The 17762-nt window shown below is 52.7% G+C and overlaps 1 protein-coding gene and 1 non-coding gene across 3 annotated transcripts in view; both read left to right on the top strand.

Annotated features, from left to right (window-relative positions):
• The window catches only part of IL34 (interleukin 34), a 56812-nt gene extending 39100 nt beyond the window's left edge, over nt 1–17712 (top strand). The window contains exons 2-7 of one of the 2 annotated variants that reach the window (XM_053915154.2): nt 8707–9112; nt 13996–14129; nt 14922–14999; nt 15257–15415; nt 16750–16885; nt 17085–17712. In XM_053915154.2, coding sequence (XP_053771129.1) covers nt 9085–9112; nt 13996–14129; nt 14922–14999; nt 15257–15415; nt 16750–16885; nt 17085–17179 — 630 coding nt within the window. In that variant the 5' untranslated portion in view covers nt 8707–9084 and the 3' untranslated portion in view covers nt 17180–17712. Of the gene's footprint in view, nt 1–8706; nt 9113–13995; nt 14130–14921; nt 15000–15253; nt 15416–16749; nt 16886–17084 lie in introns of both variants that reach the window. The other variant, XM_053915153.2, reaches the window with a different exon arrangement.
• Nucleotides 333–410, top strand: LOC112300891 (small nucleolar RNA SNORD77). Its single transcript, XR_002974438.1, has one exon. It is a non-coding gene; the product is annotated as a small nucleolar RNA SNORD77 (small nucleolar RNA).
• Nucleotides 17713–17762: the final 50 nt, after the last annotated feature.

Raw genomic sequence — 17762 nt, 5'->3', positions numbered from 1 at the left:
GATGAGGGGCTCTGTGGCCGCTGCTCTGGTGGGAGGTGTGACCTGGGGGTCCAGAAAAGGGGGTTCCTGTGGCATTTCATAGGTATGTCATCCTAGATGTGAGAAGACAATACACAGGCTCACTTAAGATAAGGATTGACCTTTGTCAAGGAAGCCACAGGCCTCGGACACTCACGTGACCTGCTTTTAGTTAGGAATTTTTATGTTCAGACCACCCTATGTAGTCACTTTCAGTCTCTGAGTTTGTAAGGCCCCCCATGCAGGCCTCCTCTGAGCTTGTCAGGTGTAGTACGTGGCCCCTTTTTTTGTCCACAGTTCACTCAAAGCAACTTAAAAAAGGACGTTTTAAAAACAACCAGGGGTTCAGCAGATTGAGTCCTGAAGAGATGTACCATTTGTCTGGTGTGTCTGGAAAAAAAAGAAAGAGAAAAAGTAAATAAAACAACCAGGGAAAATGGAATGTGGAATTTGTATTAGATAATATAAGGAATTATTTGAGAATGTGTAATAAAAGTAGTGTAATTATATTTAAAAAAAATTCTTACATACTGGTAAAGTGTCATGTCTGAAATTTGCATTAAAATACTCTAGGCAGCCCTGACCGGCGTGGCTCCATTGGCTGGGCATATTCCTGCAAACCAAAAAGTCACTGGTTCAATTCCAGGTCAGGGCACGTACCTGGGCTGAGAGTTCGTACCCTGACAGGCACGTGTGAGAGGCAGCCGATTGATGTTTCTCTTTCACATCAGTGTTTCTCTCCCTCTCTTTCTCCCTCCCTTCCCCTCTCTCTAAAAATAAATAAATAAAGTCTTGGAAAAAATACTCGAGGGAGAAAATTGGGGTGAAAAGGGGATGTCAGAGTATTGATGATTTTTGAAACTGAGTAATGGCCATATGGGGTCCATTACACTAGTCTGTCTTGTTTGGGTTTAGTAATTTCTATAGTAAAATTTTAAAAAAATAAATTAAGTGTGGCAGAGGAAAGGAAGAAGTCTTGATTGTTACTGAATTCCAGAAAATTCCTCTCCCAACAGAAGGTTCTGAGCCAGGGCCCAGAGTGGTGACAGCACCTCCTGACCTGGAACTGAGCTTCGTTCTGAGGGGACAGCTCCCCTGAACCACTCCCAGCAGAGGCTTGGGGTTAGAATCGAGCTGGCTCCTCACAGCAGAGATGAGGCATTTCCATGCAATGTCAATTAGCTCTTTCTGGGTAACAAACTATCCCCAAACTCAGTGGTTTAAAGCAGACATTGACTATTTTTCATGACTGTGCCATGCCTGGGATGCTGGGCTGACTTGCCTGGGGCCAGAACCTAGGATGGCCTCACTCAAATGTTTGGGTCTTCAGTAGAACCTCAGAGGTTAGCCAGGAATTGTTTCCAAGATGGGAAGAAAAGACAGTCCCCAAGGCACAAGCACATCCATGGGTTAGGGCGAGTCACATGGCCAAGCCCCAGTTCAGAGGATGCAGAAAAGAGACTCCTGTGCAGATTGGACTTGTACTGAGTGGGAGCCAAGGGTGCTAGCCCTCCCAACCCAGCCCACCTCTCTGAATGAGACTTATTTCACAGAGGCGGCCAAGAGTGGGTGTTGTGTTATTCGTGTTTCTCAGGTCTAGAATCTTCTTTCCACTCATAGAACAGAGGTGGCAGGTTAAAGGTTACTCAGAAATACAGAACCTGGGCTAATGGAATGAACCAGAATACTTCATTCCGGTTTCTGCTTTTGTTTGTCTCCCTTTTTCCATGGCCTAAACTCAGTTCTACTTTTCTTCCACCTCCCCTTGAATAGAACATCTGTGACTCACTCTCGGTGGCAGCTCATTATCCGTCCCCACATTCTCAGAGGACAGAGTGGCTTGACTCACAGGAGGAGGATGAAGTTGGGCGTGTGGCCTGGGGCCAGCTCCCTCCCCTGCGAGCCCCTGTTTTCTCATCTCCAATGCTGTGTCCCCTGGGCCCAGGTCAGGCCTGGCCACTTGGGGAGAAGAATGTTCTGTGTGGGTGTAACAGATTGGTTGCAAAAGTGGCCCTAATTCTTCACATGCATACCTCCATCCATGCCTTTTGCAATGACATTTTGCAGTTCTTTTCATCAAGAATTGGAGTCTACCCCCCTGTGCCTCCCCCACCAATCTGCTTTGGCCGACAGAATATAGTAGAAGTGATGGTGTGATTGTCCTGTGCCTCAGCCTTAATAAGCTTAATGAGCCACTGACTCATTTGCTCTCTTTCTTAGAATCCTGCCTCTATCACAAGAACAAACCTAGGCTAGCCTGCTGGAGGTGAGTCATCCCAGCTGGGGCACCCTAGACCAGCCAGCACTCTGCCAACCCACCAGTGTGAGTGAGCCCAGGCTAGATCAGCCCAGTCCAGCCCAGCCGGCCCAGGCCAGCTGAGTCCCAGCCAAACTATAGATTCCTGAGAAATAAGAAATGATTGTTGTTTTCAGCCACTGTAGGTTGAGGTGGCTTGTTACACAGCTGATAGAGTGGGCACTTGGGCTGTGAGTGTCTTGAACAGAAACCTGCATCTCTTCTTCGGGCTGGGCTGCCTTCGGAACTTACCTGCTGGACTCCATTTCGGTTCCTGGCTCCCTCCCCGCGGAGGTGGAGCCATCTGGGTTTTCAGGCAGGTGGTTTTGGAATGGAGGGAGCAGTGAAGGTCCCAGGGGGATCAAACCCCTGTGCCCGACCTGGATGAACATGGCAATGCAGTTTCAGCAAGAAATGCATTTTAAAAAGTTTGGTTTTATTTGTTTTTAATCGAAGTTATACCTGTACCTGAATTAAAGAATCACATTGTACAATAAGACGTTGTTATGAACAACAGCAGCCTTTTCTGTCTGCTCCTCTTTTCCTGCTCCCCAGACACAGGACTTTCATTTTTTTTAGAGCAAATTATATATATTAGCACCCTACTAAATAGCGTGCTCATATTGCTACTCCTTCATTTGAGGCATTGTCTGTCTACTGCCCACCAGGAAGATTTGGCTCCTTGTCACCCGCTTCCCTCCTCACGCACCTGCTCCCTCCCCAACTGCTTGACCTCCCAGCGGCCTTAAGATGAGATTCTGTTAAAGTAACATTCACTTTTTACTTGTGACTATGACTTTGAAAGTGCTATTCACAAATGACCTATGATGAGTAATATTCCAGCTTTTACTTTCTTGCACAACTTTTCCCTGCGTGGGCTTCCTAATGACTGCTCTAAGCACCAGCGGTGGAGTGGGGGCGGGAGAAACATCTCGAATCCTTCCCTTTCTCTGATGGGGGGAGGGGCAGGCACACCCTGGGCCCTCTCTGTACTTAGAGAGGCCACTCTTTTAGGCAGATTACTCTCGGGCCTGTAGGGCCCTCTGCTTCAGGGCCTCTGCGAGCAGCCTCGTTTCCTCTGCGCCCTTTCCCCCTGGGCTCTGGCTCCTGTGTCATTAGGTCACTCCCTCTTTGTGTCCTCCTTAGCTTTCACACTCTCCTCCCACCACCCCACCCCACCCCACCCCAACCCTGGTTCAATGGGGCTCAAAGAATGGGTGTGACCACTGGTGGAGCCCAGGTTTGGGACTATGTGGTGTGGCATGAAGGTGACCATGGCCCCATTTCTTCCTCTCTCAACTTCTCCATCAGGGTCTGGTGGTCCCGGATTGGTGGTCAGGGTGGGGTTCAGCACGGGGGCCTTTCTGGAAGATTTCTGTTTGAGGAGGCTACCAAGAGAGTTTTGTGGGGTGTGTGTGGGGCACAGAGCCGGATCTGTGGTTGGTGAGGTCTGGGTGAGGGATGCAGCCGGTGGGAACAGGAGGGGACAGGACAAGAGACCATGGCCTGCACCCCGTGGTCAGCACACAGAGCTCAGATGTTCTGAAGGGCGGTGGAGCACCATTCAAGTTACAAACTGGCCTGAGAGAAACGGAAGCTTCCACCCCCATCAAAACCTGTATGTAAGGCTTATAGGGGTTTCATTCATAATTATCAAAAACTGGAAACAACTCAGTTGCCCTTCAACTGGGGGATGGACAAACAAACAGTGATTCGGCTATACAATGGAATACTTCTCAGACAGGAAGTAGAACAAACCACGAAGACACGCAGCACCCTGGCAGAACCCCAAATGCAGCATGCTAAGTGGGAGGAGCCGGACCCAAAAGGCTGCCCACCGTGAGCGCAGTTCCACGGCAGCCTGGAAGAGGTGGAATTGCTGGACAGTGGCCGGGCTGGGGGAGGGTTGGCTGCACCCTGGCTGGGGGCAGTTTTCTGGGTGGATGGCAATGTTTTCTGTCCTGATTATTGTAGTGCTTATATACCTCTGTGAATTTGTCAAAATTCATAGAATTGTACACTAAAAAAGGTGAATTTTTCTGTCTATAAATTATACCTCAATAACCTAAAAATATTCAGCTAATGACAACCAGAAGTTTCAGTTGGGTTAGTGTCCATGGTGACACTGTGATAGCTGGGAATCAGAGGAGGAATTGAGACCCAGAGGTGACTTCACACGAAGGGTGATGGGCAGCCTTGTGTCTTTGTGTGAGTCCCTGCCTGCCGGCTGGGAAACTCCGAGGGCAAGGACCAGCACCCCGGTACGTTCTATAAGTATGACTGCCACAATGGAGAAGACACCCAGGTCATACCTGCTTTCCCATCATGCCATCAGCCTGTGGCCATTTCCCCAACCAGAGGGGAGACAGAGAGAGAGGACAAGGACATGGAACAGAACTGCATCAGACACTGAATTTCAGAGCTGGCTCTATTGCTGGCCAGCTCAGCCTCTCAGAGTCTCAGTTTTCTCATCTGCAGAATGGGGACAATGGCCAGTACCTCACAAAGTCCAGTGAGAGAGAGATGAAATGACCGTATGAGAGCACCAAGCCCAGTGCCCACCTGGGAAGGGCTTCCTAACACGTATGGGTGTTGCCTTACAGGAATGGCCACCAGCTGGTCTGGTTTGAATTCTTTTTGCACTTCTTATAAGCTATGTGACCTTAGGCAAGTGTCTTAACCTTTTTGGGCCCTGATTTCTTCATTGATAAAATGAGATTTTTTTTTTGGCCCAATAAGATTGTTGTGAGGATAGCCCTGGGCCTAACATGTAGTGAGCACTCAGGAAGAGCTATCCCATCATTATCATAGGGTTGCTAAATTTAGCAAATAAAAACACAGGACTCCCAATTTAATTTGGAATTGCTGACAAACAATGAATTTTTTTAGTATAAGCATGTTCCATGTAGGATTTGGGACCTACTTACACTGAAAAGTATTCACGATGAACTTCCATTCAAGATGGCGGCGTAGGTAAACATGGCTCACACAACCACGTCAAAATTACAACCAAACTACAGAACAACCATTATTCAGACCTGCCAGAAATCAAGCTGATGGAAGTCCTATAAGTATGGGGTTAAAGAGGAAACCACATGGAGATTGGCAGGAGGGGCAGAGATGTGGAATGGGCTGGCTCACTCCCACATGTGGCAGATAAAAATCGGGAGGGATATCTCAGCAGCAAGGGGTCCCAGCCCTGCTCCAGGCCCCCAGCCTCCAGTTCCAGTGCCAGGCAGATAAGTCCCCATAACTTCTGTCTGCAAAAACCAATGGGGATTGAGGCCATGAAAGACAGAAACTTCTGGAATCCCAGGCAGTTCTTAAAGGGTCCACACGTGGACTTACTTGGACTCACTCCCTCTGAACTCCAGCACTGGATCAGTAGCTTGAAAGGCAACAGAGACACACGGGGAGGAACTGAAGTGTCTGGCTTCAGGGTGAGAGCTGGGGACAGCTTTCTCACAGACAGAAGCCCGGACAGAGGCCACTGTTCCCTTTCTGAGTCGTCCTCCCACAGAGTAGACAGGCAGGCACCATATCTGAGACTCCATCAACTGGGCTCACATTGTTTGCCCTGCCCTGGTGATTCCCTGAGGCTCCGCCCCACCAAACTTTTGGGGACATCCAAGCTGTTTCCTGTGGCTTTTCCACATGAATGACTTGTCTTGGCTCATGCTTTAGATTTTCCTAAATTTTCTCAAACAAGCAGCATCTGGCCTCAGTGAGACCTGTACTTCTCATTAAGTGCCCCCGGGCCTGGCACTAGCAGCAGCTTGGCCTTGCTTAGGCACCTGCAAGCCCAGCACAAGTAGTAGCCAAGTTCAGATCTCTTTGTAGCTTATGCCAGGTGGCCCCACACAGAACACAGGTGGTGGCTGACCTTGGTCTGCACCTCACAGGAGGTCCCAGAGCCTGCACACCCTGTGGACAGCTACAGACCATGTCAGAAAACTACCACCCAACCACCTCCACAAACAGCACACTCAAGGGGTGGGCTCAGTGGGCACCAGACCTCTGCTGAAGTAAGTCCTGCTCTGTGAAGTGGGCCTCTTCATAGCTGATCCTCTTCATAGGTGGTCAAAGGTTGATGGTCAGTGGTCACAGCCAGTCCTTGAAGCTGATCACCCTGGATAAATCCCTTCCATTGACCTGCCAACAGCAACCAAGTCTCAACTACAAGAGGAAGGTATACACAGCCCACATGGTGGGTACACCTTGAGTACCTAGCTTGGGTGATAGGGGATGATGCTGTGCCACTGGACCCTATAGGACACCTACTACATTAGGCCATGCTACCAAGCCAGGGAGTTATAGCAACTCCACCTAATACACAGAAACAAACACAGGGAGGCTGCCAAAATGAGGAGGCAAAGAAATATGGCCCAAATGAAAGAACAGATCAAAGCTCCAGAAAAAGAACTAAACAAAATGGAGACAAGAAATCTACTAGATGAAGAGTTCAAAACACTGGTTATAAGGAGGCTCAAAGAACTTAGGAGAAGAGTAGCTTAACTCAGAACTTCAACAGCATAAAAAAGGGCATGGAAACCATAAAAAAGAACCAGTCAAATGAAGGACACACTATCTGAAATGAATAACGATTTACAGGCAGGGGTGTCCAGCTTTTTGGAGTCTCTGGGCCACAATCGACGAAGAAAAGTTGTCTTGGGCCACAAATGAAACACATTGCAACATGTAATCACAAAAAAATCATAATGTTTTAAGTAAATTTACGATTTTGTGTTGGGCCACATTCATAGCCACCCGGGCTGCATGTGGCCCACGGGCTGTGGATTGGACATCCCTGACACAGGATCGACAGTAGAGTGGATAAAGCCCAAAATCTCATCAGTGATTTAGAATATAAGGAAGCAAAAAATAACCAACCAGAACAACAAGAAGAAAAAAGAATCCAAAAAAGTGAGGATAGTGTAGGGAGTCTCAGGAACAACTTCAAACATACCAATATTCACATCAATGGGGGTGCCAGAAGGAGGGAGAGAACACAAGAAATCGGAAACCTATTTGAAGAAATAATGACAAAAAACTTCCCCAACTTGGTGAAGGAACTAGACATAAAAGTCCAGGAAGCACAGACAGTCCCAAACAAGATAAACCCAAAGAGGCCCACACCAAGACACATCATAATTAAGATGCCAAATGTTAAAGACAAACACAAAATCTTAAAAGCAGCAAGAGAAAAGCAGTTAGTTACCTACAGGGGAGTCCCCATAAGACCGTCAGCTGATTTATCAAAAGAAACTTTGCAGGGTAGAAGGGATTGGCAAGAAATATTCAAAGTGATGAAAAGCAGGGACCTACAACCAAGATTACTGTACCCAGCAAAGCTGTCATTTAGAATGCAAGGGCAGATAAAGAGCTTCCCAGACAAGAAAAAGCTAAAAGAGTTTATTGCCACCAAACTGGTATGATATGAAATGTTGAAGGATGTTCTTTAAGAGGAAGATCAAAAACATGAACAATAAAGTGGCAATAAATACATATCTATCAGTAATTGAATCTAAAAACAAAATAAATGAACAAGCAGAACAGAAACAGAATCACAGATACAGAGAATGTTTTGATGGTTGCCAGATGGGAGGGGGCCAGGGCGGGGGGTGGGCAAAAAAGCGAAGGGATTAAGAAGTACAAACAGGTGGTTACAGAATAGCCATGGGGATGTAAAATACAGCATAGGGAATGGAGTAGCAAAAGAATATACACACATGCCCCATGGCCATGGACAACAGTGTGGGATGGCCTGGGAGAATGGGGGGTCTGAGTGGAGGGGGACAAAGGGGGAAAAATTGGGACAACTGTAATAGCATAAAAATAAAATGTAATTTAAATTTAAAAAGTGTTCATGACATTATTATACTAAAAATATGTTGTTTATCTGAAATTAAAATTTCACTGGGCACCCTATTAAGAAGGGATGCAAATTTAGGGTAATAGGAGAATGGGACTAAGCCTGAAGGTGAATAGAGGGGTGCATCATTTGCATTTTTAACCTCCCTGCAGCCTGAGTTATTAAAATACTTGACCTTCTATCTCACCGCCAGGAAGCTCCCTTGCTCTAACCCACGTGGCCCATTCATTCCGTGGTCCTGCTTTTGTTCAGGCTGCCATCCAGTGTCATCATAACTCACTCCTGGGCCGGTGCTGCCCTTTGGGTGTGCGGGAGTCGTTTCTTGTGTGCAAGCTCGGGACCCCTGAGGGGACAGCCGCCAGGGCAGGGCAGGGCAGGGCAGGGCAGGGCAGGGCACGGCACCTAGGCCTTCTGCCGGGCCGGCCAGGCAGAGGGTGCAGCGTGCACAGGCCCGCGGCTGATGGCTGAGTGGCAGCGCTGCTCTTACATAATTGGGTTCTCTCCTCCTTTCTCTTTCCAGAGCCAGACTTCACACTGAGCAGCTGCAGACCGGGAAATCACAGAAAGCACAATCCAGCCTCAGATTCCAAGGGGCCTGCTGGGGACTCTGTCCTGCTCGGGAGGGAAGACCCTGAGGCCGCTGTCCCAGGCCAGGTCTTAGCTGCCATGGAACTCTCAGCTGCCGCCCACCGGCTGCCCTCTGCACTGCCAGGCAGATAAGGGTGGTGCTGCCCCAGGAGCACCTGAGTCCCCCTGCCAGGCCATCCTCCGTGGCCAGCCCTTCTACTTTAGGCCACCTGTGCTGACCCAGGGCCATGTAGGCCGCACTCGCGCCTCTGTGGATAGATACACCGCTGGGGACACTGCCTCTGCTCTCGGGGGGACCCCGCGCACCACCATGCCCCAGGGATTCGCCTGGCTCCACTGTGAGTACTGGGGGGGTCCGTGGGGACCGCCCCGGGGAGGCCTCGGCCCACAGCCGAGCTCTGCCGTAACCATGGCAACTGGGCCATTCTTGCTGGTGAGAAGTTGAGATGCTTCCCAGCTCAGTGCAGGGTCCCTCGGGGACTCCCACGCCTGCCCTCCACCCTGTCTCCAGCTGACCCAGCTCAGGCAGGTGTGGGGGGGTGTGAGTCACAGGCTAGGTGAGTGCAGTCAGTGGGTGGTCCTGGGAACGGGGCAGGCACTGGGGGTTGGCTGCAGCTCTGCCTTCCCAGATTCATGCATGCTCCAGAGTGCAGTGGGGCAGAGATGGCAGAGAGAGAGGATTTCTGCCTCCCTGGGTGTGGCCGGCAGGCGGTGGGGGCTGTGGAAGTGTCTGGGCCCCCAGCACATGGGAGATTCGCAGGCAGGTGCCTGGGGAAGGCAGCCTGTTTCCTCTGCCCCGTCTTCCATAAAGAATAAAACCTAAAGGCAGCGAGAGAACAGTTTGTTGGGAAAAAGAAAAATAAGTTGAAATGAGGTCAGAAAAAAAAGGACTGAGAAGCCTCTCAAGCCTGCTGGTGGGAGGCCAGACCGAGATCCCTTCAGACTCTGAGACTCTGCTCGATTGAACCAAATTCAGCCCTTGTTTCTGGTGCCTCCCTTGCACCCACTGGGCAGTGACTGCCCTGGCGCGAGGGCCTGGCTTCCCTGGCCTCGCTCTGCAGAGCCTGGCCAGAGTCAGGCCCCGGGAACTCGAATGGGCGAGGTCAGAACTGGATCTTCGGAGGAATTTGCAGAGGAGTTGGTCCCACCTGGGCCTTGTCTGAGGATCTTGCAAAGGGTCAGAACATTTAGAACAGTGGAAGGACAGAGACCTAGTGTTCTGGAAGTTTCCAGGTCATGAGGAGCGGCATGGGTGAGATGCCACTTGAAGTGGTCTTGAAGGTGGGCAATGTTCACACAGGTAGCCATTCTGAGCTGAGGGGCATGCTCCAGGTAGAGGGACCAGTGAGAGGCCAAGGCGGACAGCTGGTTCCTGTGATAACAGGGGCCTCTGGAGGTTTCCTGATCTGATCTGGGGGAGGGGCTGGAACTGAGAGATACTCTGCTTTCAGAAGGTCAGTCCTGCGGCATGTGCAGGAGAGGTGGTCAAAACCTTCTGGACAGGAGTTAAGGAGGGCCAGTTCCGGAGATGAGCGAGGGTGAGAAGGCATGGGTGGGGCCAAAGCTCACGGAGGCGGGCTGCAGGACAGGGCGAGGATTGCCTATGGAGTGAGAGACAGCGTGGGCTGCAGACCAGGGGCCTGCAGAGAGGCTGGGGTGCTAGGGAGGGGCTGGCTGCCATAGCAACCTGCCACAAACCTGCTGGCTTCAAAGAGCAGAAATTCATTCTGTCCCAGCACTGGAGGCCAGGAGTTGAAACCCAGGTGCTGGAAGGGCCACACTCCCTCTGAAGGCTCCGGGGCCGGGGCAGGGGGCCTTCCTGCTTCTTTCCACTTCTGGCGGCTCCAGCGGTTCTGTGGCTTGTGACAGCATCACTCCGACCTCTGCCCATGTCTTCATGTGGCCTTCCCCTCCGTGCGTCTCACGTCCTCTCCTCTGATGGGGGTGTCAGTCATTGCATTTTGCGTGGGCCTTCATTACATCTGCAAGGTTCTGTTTCCAAATAAGGCCACCCCTGAGGTTCTGGGCAAACAAGAATGTTTTTGAGGGGTGCTATTTACACCCCGCAGGTGGTGGCGGACAAGCCCCTCTATCCCTGCACAAAGGGCAGTCTCCGGGACAGGTGTGGCCCCCACACCGAGCAGCCTTGGGGAGCTCCTCCCACACATTGCCCTTCCTCCAGCCTCCTCCTCTGACTTTCAGGGCTCCTACCTCAGGAGGGCGGGGTCAGGTTTGCCCCCGCTGGGGGCTCCAGCGCTGCAGAGTGGTCCTGAGGCTATAGTGGTGGTGTCTCTGCCTGGCCACCTGCGTGCTGGCCTGTTTCTCAGAGTGGAGGCAACGGAAAAGCAGCTTAAAATTGGAAATGGACGGCAGACTTGGGGGAAGTGTGTCGGGGGAAGGTAGGGCGTCTGTGGACAGGGTGCCAGGCTTGGTCCCGGCTACGAGCCCATGGTTGCCAGCCCCGAAGGCTCTGGACCAGGACACCGCTGCTGCAGCAGGACTTGGTGGTGGCGTTGGGGCGGCCCGTGGGGACTGCACGTGAGAAAGAAGACCCGGTGTAGACAGATGCCAATTTTTAAACAAAAAATGGAAATTCAGATTTTTGTGTGAAATCTCTGTGAACCTGATGTGGCCCTTGGGACACAGTTTGCAGCTGCCGCTCTAGGTCAGTGGTCCTCGGAGTGTGAGCTGCAGCATCACCTGGGCCTTCGTTAGAAATGCACGTTCTCTGGCCCCGCCCCCAACCTACTGAATCAGGCACTATGGGGTGGGGCGCTGCCTGCGCTCCAGGAGATTCAGATGCTGCTGCTCGCGGTGAGCCCGGAAGTGCTCAGTAAACCAGCCTGGGGTTTGGTTACCACGTCCTGTGTTCACACTCTAGGGGCCGGTGACGGTAACTAGTGAATTGGACAGATGGTGCTAGAGACAGGGCTCGGCAGAGGCTGGCATCGGCAGGGTAGACCCCGGGGAGGGCAGAGTCTGGGTGAGACCTCGGAGGAGGTCTGCAGTGTGAGAGGGTACCCAAGGCAGGGCCAAGTGTGAGCAGAACTTCTCAGGCAGGAATGCTCTTGACCTGCAGGGGTGCCAAGCTGAGAGGGTCAATGACTTAGAGACAAGACAGCAGGCAAGCTGGTTCGGTTGGTGTTTATCTGTTCGTTTGTTCAAATACTGGCCTGAGCACTTGGGAAGAGAGGGGGCGGAGTGTAAGAAGGGTCGCAAACCTGCAACCTTGCAAAACACGCGGCTGTGGGTTCTGTGAGAGGAGGGTCTGGGGGGCTGCAGCCCTTATGGGGCAAGGGGCTTGAGGAGACCTGAGGGTGCGCCCGCTGAGGGGCACAGGCATGGCTGAGGAACTGAGAAGGATCCCAGGAAATGACGGGGAGCAGGCCCGGGCTAGCGAGGGTTTCAGAACCAAAGCCTCCGGGGCGTGAAAGGGGACAGTCCAGTCCGTAATTCCTACTCACACCCGGGGCTGGGTCCAGGAGACAACTCAGCCTGCCTGGCTGACTTTGGAAAAGGAAAAGAACAAAAAAAATTGCTTTTGACTCCAACAATAATTGATATTGATGGCAGAATAGAAAATACATCCTACAAAATATAAAGAACATAGAAATATCCCGTAGAGTTTGGCATGGCTCTTCCCAGCACACTTCCTGTGCACACACACCGACCAGAATTCTAGTCATGCCTGAATCATAGACCCAGATACGGAGTGTTGAGTCATACGTTTTAAAAACGTTTCCCTAAGTTTATCATAAGTATTTCCCTTATCACATAAACATGTCATAAAGCATTCTTGGGCAGTGTGACTTCCCATTGGCTACATTCGTTGTCACCAAACAATCAGGCCATTTACAGGTTTTCACTGTTAGGAAATGATGCCGCATTGAAAGGCGCTGTCCATAAATCTTTTGGTTATGTCTCTCTTTTTTGTTTTCCCTCGGGTTTCCCTTTCCTAGAAATGAATTTAATGGGTCAAAGGGTGTGGACATTATTCCATCAATTAGAAAAAAAATTGCCAACTTGCTTTCCAGGAGGACAGCGTCTGCCTCACTGCGTTTGCCAGCACAGAATGCTACTGAAATAAAATAAAATTAAGCAAACAAACAAAACCACTTTCCATGTTGGTAGATGAAATATGGCACCTGATTGTTTTTTTTAAGGGTTTTCTTTTCTTTTTAAGATTTTATTTATGTATTTTTAGAGAGAAGGGAAGGGAGGGAGAAAGAGAAGGAGAGATACATCAGTGTGTGGTTGCCTCTCATGCAGCCCCTACTCGGGGGGGACCTGGCTCGCAACCCAGGCATGTGCCCTGACTAGGAATCAAACCAGCAACCCTTTGGTTCGAAGGCCCACGCACAATCCACTGAGCCACACCAGCCAGGGCATCACCTGATTGTTTTAATGTGAATTTTTTTAATCTTTATTAGTGAGGATATGTCTCTTGTCCATGTATAGTTTGTTCTTTCTGCTTTGATTGACCTAACCCTTGTTCATATTTTTTTCAAATTCTCTTAGAGATTTTTTAAGTTATATTTTATTGTTTATGCTAGTACAGTTGTCCCTACCTAGAGATTTTTTGTAAGTCTGTTCTGTTTCGGGAAACCACACAGGCTATTTTGAGATCACAGCGACCTCAAGTGGTAAAGGCTGGTGACGTCCAGAAGGCAGCAGCTCTTCAGTTGATAGGGACCAAGAAACTGAGCGAGATTTGCTTAGCATCTTAGAAAGAGCAAACCAGAAGGACGGCTACAAACTCACTGGCGCATTAGCTGAGATGATGCCAAAGTCACAAAAGGGGAAGAAAATGACTCCACTCACCCAAAAGTCATTTCTAGAGTTGGAACTAGAATCCACAGCTCTTGAATCCTCAGATGGAAAATACAAGCAACAGGCTGTGAGAACACGTCAGCCCTGCAGGAGGCGCTTCGGTGGCCTGGAGGGAGGTTGTGCCTGCCTTGTGCAGTGGGAGTGGGGAGGAGAGGAGACTAACCCCAGGCAGTGGCTTCTGGCCAGGAGTGGACAGGTTGGACGGCCTTGCTGTCCTGGAGCCCAGACTGCAGACAGAGCAGCCCGGTGGTGGGAAGGCCCCCTTGGGGCTCTGTGCCCCTGCCCCCCCTGTCTCTCCCATGGGGACTTGTGATGGGGGGAGGGAGGGAGGACTGGGCCATGTGGAAGCCATGCATGTTGCTCATGTGTTCCTACTGGGCACGGTCCACAGATCTCGGGATCCTCCTCGGCATGGCCTTGGGGAACCAGGGTCTGGAGGTGCGGCCCATGACCCAGAGCAAGGAGTGTGCCCTCACCGGGGTCCTGCGGGAAAAGCTGCAGTACAAGAACCGCCTGCAGTACATGGTAACCACAAGGCACTCGCTGCGCCCTCGCCCCAAGCCCCTGGGACCGGTGCCAGCCCTGAGCCTCCATGGCCCCTGGGTCTGCCTTTCTCCTCCACACACCCGGTGGGCCTGGTCACTGGTCTGTATGTACTGTCCCTTGTCCGTCCCACCAGCTGTCCCTGGGGCCCTCCACCCCTCCTACTAGGGCTGGCCTTTGGTCCCACCTCCACGTGGCACTCACCCTGTGTCTCAGGAATGGACTCCAGGACAACTTAGGGGGACCCCAGACACTTACCATTGTTAGCGGGGAGATAAGGACCTGGGATTGGAATGCAGGGCCTTCTTGTGGGGCGGAGTCCACATGGCGTGGCTCTGTTTGTCTTTTCTTACACGGCTTTATTGAGATGCTCACATACCACACAGTTTGCTCCGGTACATGGACACTCAGTGGTTCTCAGTCACTTGCAGAGCTGTGCAGCTGGCACCACTGTACATGTAGAGTGCTGTTTCCGTCTTCCCCACGCCCAAAGAACCCGTTTCTCTTGGGGTAGTAAGTCCCTCATACTGTTTCCTGGCTGAAACTTCTGCCTGAACAGTGACGAGGTGTTTCAGTTCATCCTTCCCCGTGTCCCGGAGGAAAGACAGCTGCCCTGTTCCCACGGGGAGCCGAGTGCATTCTTGCTAGAGGGCCACCTCTGCCATTACAGGGTGCCCCCTACAGCAAATCATCTGGGTACGGGGTTGTGGGGGCTGGGGAACCTGCCCAAGCTGTTTCCGACCCGGTTCTGACGGTCTGTTCTTCACCTTCCAGAAACACTTCTTCCCCATCAACTACCGGGTCAGCGTGCCTTATGAGGGGGTGCTCAGAGTGGCCAATGTCACCAGGCTGGTGAGTCCCCCCACCCCAGGCCAGGACATCCCCTGTCCCCCAGGACATCCTGGGGCCTCTCCCGAGACCCGCGCTGGCTTGGCGGGTCCTGTTGTCAGTGGCCCTTGGCCCTGGCCCAAGGCTGTCCTCGGTGCACGCTGGACACCTGTGGTCAGCTCCCCGTGCAGGGGCGAGTTGGGGTGGGTGTCAGAGCAGTGCGGGGAGGGCCCAGAGGCCCACGTCTGGGGGCTTCAGTGTTTCTTCATTCCCCACAGCAGCGGGCCCAGGTGAGCCAGCAGGAGCTGCGCTACCTGTGGGCCTGGGTGAGTCTTAGCGCCACTGAGGCCGTGCAGAAGGTGCTGCTCGAAGGCCACCCATCCTGGAAGTACCTGGAGGACATACACACGCTGCTGGTGAATGTCCAGCAAGGCCTCAGGGTGAGCTGGGCAGAGGTGTGTGTGTGCATGCGTGAGTGTGGGGGGGTGCTGGCCAAGGAGGACGGCACACCTGGGAAGGTCGGGCATGTCCTGAAGGGTGTGCAGAAATGGGAGAGAGGAGCAGACAGCCAGTGAGGACCGGCGGGGGGTATGGGCTGGGGGCCAGAGATGTGCCCGAGGCCCCGTTCCAGGCTCTGTCTTGGGCGAGTCCGAGGTCCCTGTGACTTTGTTTCTGGGCCTAAAAAATGAGATTCCTGTAGGGAGGGGAGGAGGACTGGGCAGGTGGAGGCAGGAGGGGTTCGGGGCGATGACATGCTTCTGCGTGGTGCTGTAAGGGTGGCTATGTGGCATCACGCATTTGTCAAAGCCCATGGAGCTGTACCACACAGTGAAACTTTATGTAAACTATGGACTCAAGGATTAATAGTAATAGTAATAATAATAATAATAATAATAGCAAGCTTCCTGCTCAGCAGGGTTGGGCTGAGACCTCTGGGTGTGTTCCCCCAAAAGCCCAGAGAGTAAGGTGACTGGGTGAGCGTGTTCTCTGCAGGTGATGTGGGGGCCGCCCCACGAATCCCCATGCTGCCGTGCTCCCCACGCTACCCCAGCCCTCCTCAGGAATGTGGTGCCCACCCGGTCCTGGCAACCCCACCTGCTCCCCGGCCACAGCGCCCAGCAGCTGCTGGGAGCTTCTCATGAGCCCCGGCTTCGGGGCCAGCAACTGCTGCAGCTGCCTGGAGCTCTGGGCAGACTCTCAAAATTCTGGCAGTGGCCGGGAGTCCCGGTGATTTCTTTTTTTCATAACTTCTCTTTTTAAAAAACATTAAAAAAAAGATTTTATTTTTAGAGAGAGGGGAAGGGAGGGAGAGAGGGAGAGAAACATCAATGTGTGGTTGTCTCCCACATGCCCCCAACTGGGGACCTGGCCTGCAACCCCGGCATGTGCCCTGACTGGGCATCGAACCAACGACCCTTTGGTCTGCAGGCCAGCACTCAGTCCACTGAGCCACACCAGCCAGGGCCTCACCAATTTCTTTGGTGGCTCTTTGCCCCTGGGTCGGGGGCCATTTTTCCAGTGACAGGTAGAGAGAAGACCCAGTCTGCCTGGTGCTTGCATGAGGGGCATTGAGGGGCCCCCTCCTCCCTCCCCCCAGGAAACTTGGCACCTGGAGGAAGAAGGAGAGAATTTGCTCCCAGGCCTCCTGGTCCCAGAAAGTCTTGTCTTTCCTCTGTGGTTTGCATGGTGCCAGGGGCAACAGTCCCCCAGCTCCCCTGGCACGTGGCCCTGGCTCTTCACCGGCCTGTGGTCCTCTCGCTTTCCTCCCTTCCAGGATGTGGAGGTCAGCCCCAAGGTGGAAGCGGTGCTGTCCCTCCTGAGTGCCCCGGGGCTGAGCCAGAAGCTGGTGCGGCCCAAAGCCCTGCTGGACAACTGCTTCCGGGTCCTGGACCTGCTGTACTGCTCTTGCTGTGAGGAGCCCTGGGGGCGGGCAGGGCGGGGGGCGGGGGCTGGTGCCCAGCCCAGCCCAGGGGCAGAGCAGGCACCCTGCTGGGCAGCCCTCCACTCCCCAGGGCGACAGGCCTTTTCTGGGAGCTGAGATGGACCCTGGGTGTGGGGACGAGGTGGGTGCTGACCATTCCTGCAGTTTTTCTTTTCCTTTCCCTGCAGGTAAACAAAGCTCTGTCCTAAACTGGCAGGAGTGTGAGGTGCCGAGCTCTCGGCACTACACCCCAGAGCCCCCGTCGCAGTGTGTGGCTGCCTAGCTGGGCCCTCCACCCGGCAGCCCCCGCCTCGCTGCCCCACCTGGAATCCCAGGCTGGCACCAGCTCACTGAAACTGCCGAGGGCACAGAGACCTTCTGCCCCCAGGCCTGTGCGGTGACTTGTATGGGGCGGACCAAGGAGCTCCCAGTTCAACTGGGCTGAGATGTTGCTGGGTGGTGGTGGGGAACCCCCCCTGGGGGAGGAACCCCAGGACAGGTGTCTTTCCTCTCAGGGGGAATCTGCTCCCCACCTTCCATACCTCACATGCTCTCACCTTAGAGTGGTGAGAGCCTGGGGAAACCCAGAGATGGACTAGACAGAGGCCACGGCCCCTCCGGGCACTGCCCCGGCTGCCTCCCCCGCCTGAAGGCCAGGCGGGCTGCAGAGGTGAGAGCCGTGCCAGGCGGCAGGTGGGTATGGCGGGCAGGACGCAGTCGGGCCGGGGGAAAGGTTGAGCCAAGCGCCGTATCTTGCCACAGTGGAGTGGGTGCTCTTCCAGTTTATTTTTTCTATTAAACACCCGCTTTATTTTGTTTTGGTTTGTTTTGCTTTGCATCTGCCAAGGTGACCTGGAGGGGCTGGG

The sequence above is a fragment of the Desmodus rotundus genome, chromosome 12, assembly GCF_022682495.2.
Source record: "Desmodus rotundus isolate HL8 chromosome 12, HLdesRot8A.1, whole genome shotgun sequence".
Lineage (NCBI taxonomy): Eukaryota > Metazoa > Chordata > Mammalia > Chiroptera > Phyllostomidae > Desmodus > Desmodus rotundus.
This window is presented reverse-complemented; position numbering and strand designations above follow the sequence as displayed.